The following is a 3448-nucleotide window of genomic DNA, read 5'->3' as shown; positions in this document are numbered from 1 at the left end:
ACCCTTATACATTCGTTTCACTCGTCATTCTCATAATTCACCTTCCACTTGGGTTCCTGGAGTCAGCTCGGTTTCCCTTTTTTCCCCCCATCCTCCTCCCTCCCCCCAAGAGATATTATACGTGAATTATACAATTCCCGAAAGTGTCCGAAGAGCTAAAAACATTGCCAAAACAACTGCTGTGAAGTTCAGTAAAGCAGAAAGGGTTGTTTTTTTTCCAAGGATGACCATAGTACCTTCTGAGAAACTGCGTTTCTAATTTACCAAATACAATGATTACGGTGTAAAGGACTGGGATCCCACTCCTACAGTAAAACCCTGTTCACGGTAAATCATCACACAGCCCATGATGCTTGGATATAAGCAAAGAATATTGTAAAGGAGTTTTATTGGTTTTTGTCACGTATTAACATTTTACAATTTTCTTATAACAATCTAGCTTTGTACCGCTTTCATTGTTCTTATTTAAGTGTTAACTGTAAGAAATAATAAACAATCTTTGGGCACATCTTTTTTTTACACTTAAAACGGTTGTTAAATGATTTGAATCCCACTGGTGTATTGAACCCCAAATCCGAACAAGGGCTTTCACGTGTAAATCTCTTTTTCAAACTGCCCTTGGAGGACACCTGTGGGCTCCTGCTTGGCAGCTGGCAGGGGTTCTGCGGAGGTTCGCTCCGTTTCTGAGGCCCTCCGGTGGCGCGGACTGATACCGAGGAGCTGGGGCGACCCGAAGGATTCCGAACATGGCCGAGCGCAGACCGAGAAGACCCGAAGTGGGCACCGGCTTACACCGCAAGACGGAGGTTCCGGCGGGGAGCATTTCCGGAGAGGCTCGAAAATGTCCGAACGAGTTCGGACGGCTTCGGCGGAAACAGCCGATCGCTTACGAAAGATCGGAAGCTTCCGAAGATGCCGGGGCCGGTCTTTATCGTTTACTCACGCAAACATTCATTCCTAAATAAATATTCATTGGGCGCTCATCATACGCTAAGCACAGGGGCCAAGCGCTGGCGACGATCTTGGAAAGCACCCGCTGCGGGATGGCACGCGGGGAGTTCCGGGCCTTTCCGACGGGCCAGCTCCGAAACCCAGCCGAGAGATTCCGGAGACTCCCGAAGCTTCCTCGGGACGGAGACTGTCTAGTCGGGGCCCGTTTGGCGGAATGAGCCGACAATGACCGAGCAGCTTCGGCGGCGAGGGTGGGCGGCGTCCGGGTCGCGCGCAGAACGGAAGCGGAAACGCGTGTGCGCTATTAAAGGCTTCGCCCCGCCCTCCGCAGACCTCTTTCCGTCTCCGGCCGCGGTAGGGAGAGGAGGTGAGCGCGCCGCTTTCTGCGCGCCCGGCGTGGCCGCCATCTCGCGCCCCCCGCCCCGGTTTTCTGCCCCCACCCCACCTCACCCGGCTTTTCCCGTCGCCGCTCCGCCCCCGGGGCTCTGAGACGGCCTCGGCCCGCCGTCTGGTCCCGGTGCCTTCACTCGCCCCCCCGCCCCCACACGCGCCTCAGTCGGTCCAGCCCCGCCGGACGCAGCGCTGCGCGCCGCCGGCGCCCTTGGCCCCCCGCGGTCACCCAGGCGCCCCGTGACGCACGTCGGCCGCGCCCTCCCTTTGAAATCGTTCACGTGTCGCGTTTCTCCGCAGCCGCCGCCGCCATGTCCGCGCATCTGCAATGGATGGTCGTGCGGAACTGCTCCAGTTTCCTGATCAAGAGGAACAGGCAGACGTACAGCACCGTAAGCGGGGTCCCGGAGGGCTGCTCTGAGGGAGGAGGGTCTTAGCGAGGAGACCCCGTGTGTAGCTGGGTCTCGTCGCCGTCCCTGACATCTCTCTTCGTTCCAGGAGCCCAATAACTTGAAAGCCCGCAACTCCTTCCGCTACAACGGGCTGATACACCGCAAGACGGTGGGCGTCGAGCCCGCTGCCGACGGCAAGGGGGTTGTGGTGGTCCTGAAACGAAGGACAGGTGAGCGTGAGGACCGGGGCCTGAGCACCACTGGGTGCTTATAGAAGGTTGAGCTTCAGGGTTGGTGGGTTGCTTGGAGGCTGGGTCCCTTCCCAGGAGAAAGTGGAGCCTCGCAGAGGGAGTAACAGGCACAATTAAAACACCGACGTGGCAGCACCTTCCTGCCCTCCGTCTTGGGAAGTCTCCAGAGTCCCGGGATTGGTGGGGACCAGCAGGAGGCCGGGAGAGTTGGCAGTGCTGTGATTGGAACCTAACCTTCCTGTGGGCAAGTTCCTTAATGACTTGGTTTACCAGGCCAGCCCCATCTTTACCTAGGAAGTAAAGCCTTTGGACTAGTCAGCACCTTGCCTCACCTGTAGTTTCAGGGTTTGGAAGCTTAGATTCCACTTGGTAGACAAGCTCTCTACCGACTTCCTTAGGTGCTTGGCCGTCCCAGGGTGACTGGGCTGCTGGAGCTGGAAGGGATGCCTGCCCAGGCAGCCCTGCCCCATGGTGATCCCCGCTAGAGTGGGCAGAGAGAGGGCTGTAGCTTGTCCTTACTATGATGTTGGGTGAGAGCTTCCCTGATCAATGGATGGTGGCCTCCAGGTCAGCGGAAGCCGGCCACTTCCTACGTGCGGACCACCATTAACAAGAACGCTCGGGCCACACTCAGCAGCATCCGGCACATGATCCGCAAGAACAAGTACCGGCCCGACCTTCGCATGGTGAGGACCTCGATGCTTGCTTGGGGTGTGGGAGGGCTGTGTGTAGCTGGAGTGGTCTGTGGCCCTTACTGAGCCCCGTGTCTGCGACCTGGGCCTCCAGGCTGCCATCCGCAGAGCCAGCGCCATCCTACGCAGCCAGAAGCCTGTGATGGTGAAGAGGAAGCGGACTCGCCCCACCAAGAGCGCCTGAGCACCCCTGGCCAGAGCAATAAAGAGAACTGCCCTCCACCCAGCCTGTGCGTCTTGTGAACACAGCCCTGACTCCCCCCACCTGGAAGGGCAACCTGCCTGAATCTTGGGGGGGTCCTGGTCCCATCTTCTGGGACTGACCACCCACATCCAGGCTCCCACGAGGCAGACACTCTTCTAGGTGGTGTCCTGAGCAGCCCGGTGTTGGTGAATGAGGAAGGGTAGGGGTTCCTGGCAGCTGCAGACTAACTTTCCCTTGCTCAGCAGGGAACCTGCCATTTTATTGGTGGGCACCTGAGAAGGTAGTTTCTTCGTGGGTCCTGCCCCTGGTTTCCTGGACCACTTCCCACCCCACCCCCCCTGACTGGCAGCCATGGTAGACGGAGTGTTGGGGTGATGCTAGGTGACAAGCCTGTTCATGATTGCCAGTAAGTGCTGCTCTGGGAACTGTCCTGCTTGACTCCCTTGTCCCTGCTCCCATGGGAGGCTCAGGTGCCCATATGTCTTGAAAACCCTATATGTCTACTATATGCAGACTCCTGAACCATCTCATTCCTATAGGTACCCACCCCTGGTGACCTTCCTGGGG

At 57.7% G+C, this 3448-nt stretch overlaps 1 protein-coding gene across 1 annotated transcript; it reads left to right on the top strand.

The window, feature by feature from the left end:
• The first annotated feature begins 1264 nt into the window (after window positions 1-1264).
• RPL28 (ribosomal protein L28) lies at window positions 1265-2902 on the top strand. The gene is made up of 5 exons (XM_075537246.1): window positions 1265-1318; window positions 1642-1733; window positions 1840-1963; window positions 2552-2670; window positions 2771-2902. Exons 2-5 carry the CDS (start codon window positions 1653-1655, stop codon window positions 2858-2860), a joined length of 414 nt encoding a protein of 137 aa, XP_075393361.1. The 5' UTR covers window positions 1265-1318; window positions 1642-1652; the 3' UTR covers window positions 2861-2902.
• Window positions 2903-3448: the final 546 nt, after the last annotated feature.

This window comes from Tenrec ecaudatus, chromosome 18 (assembly GCF_050624435.1).
Source record: "Tenrec ecaudatus isolate mTenEca1 chromosome 18, mTenEca1.hap1, whole genome shotgun sequence".
In the NCBI taxonomy this organism is placed as follows: Eukaryota; Metazoa; Chordata; class Mammalia; order Afrosoricida; family Tenrecidae; genus Tenrec; species Tenrec ecaudatus.
The sequence above is the reverse complement of the archived record's forward strand: the minus strand, read 5'-3'. Positions and strand labels throughout refer to the sequence as shown.

What these genes read in the sequence shown, in the direction of transcription:
- RPL28 (XM_075537246.1), top strand. Translation starts at nt 1,653, where the DNA reads ATGTCCGCGCATCTGCAATGGATGGTCGTGCGGAACTGCTCCAGTTTC. An exon ending in GGTCCTGAAACGAAGGACAG is followed by an intron (nt 1,964 to 2,551) that starts GTGAGCGTGAGG and finishes GGTGGCCTCCAG; the next exon opens with GTCAGCGGAAGCCGGCCACT. An exon ending in ACCGGCCCGACCTTCGCATG is followed by an intron (nt 2,671 to 2,770) that starts GTGAGGACCTCG and finishes CTGGGCCTCCAG; the next exon opens with GCTGCCATCCGCAGAGCCAG.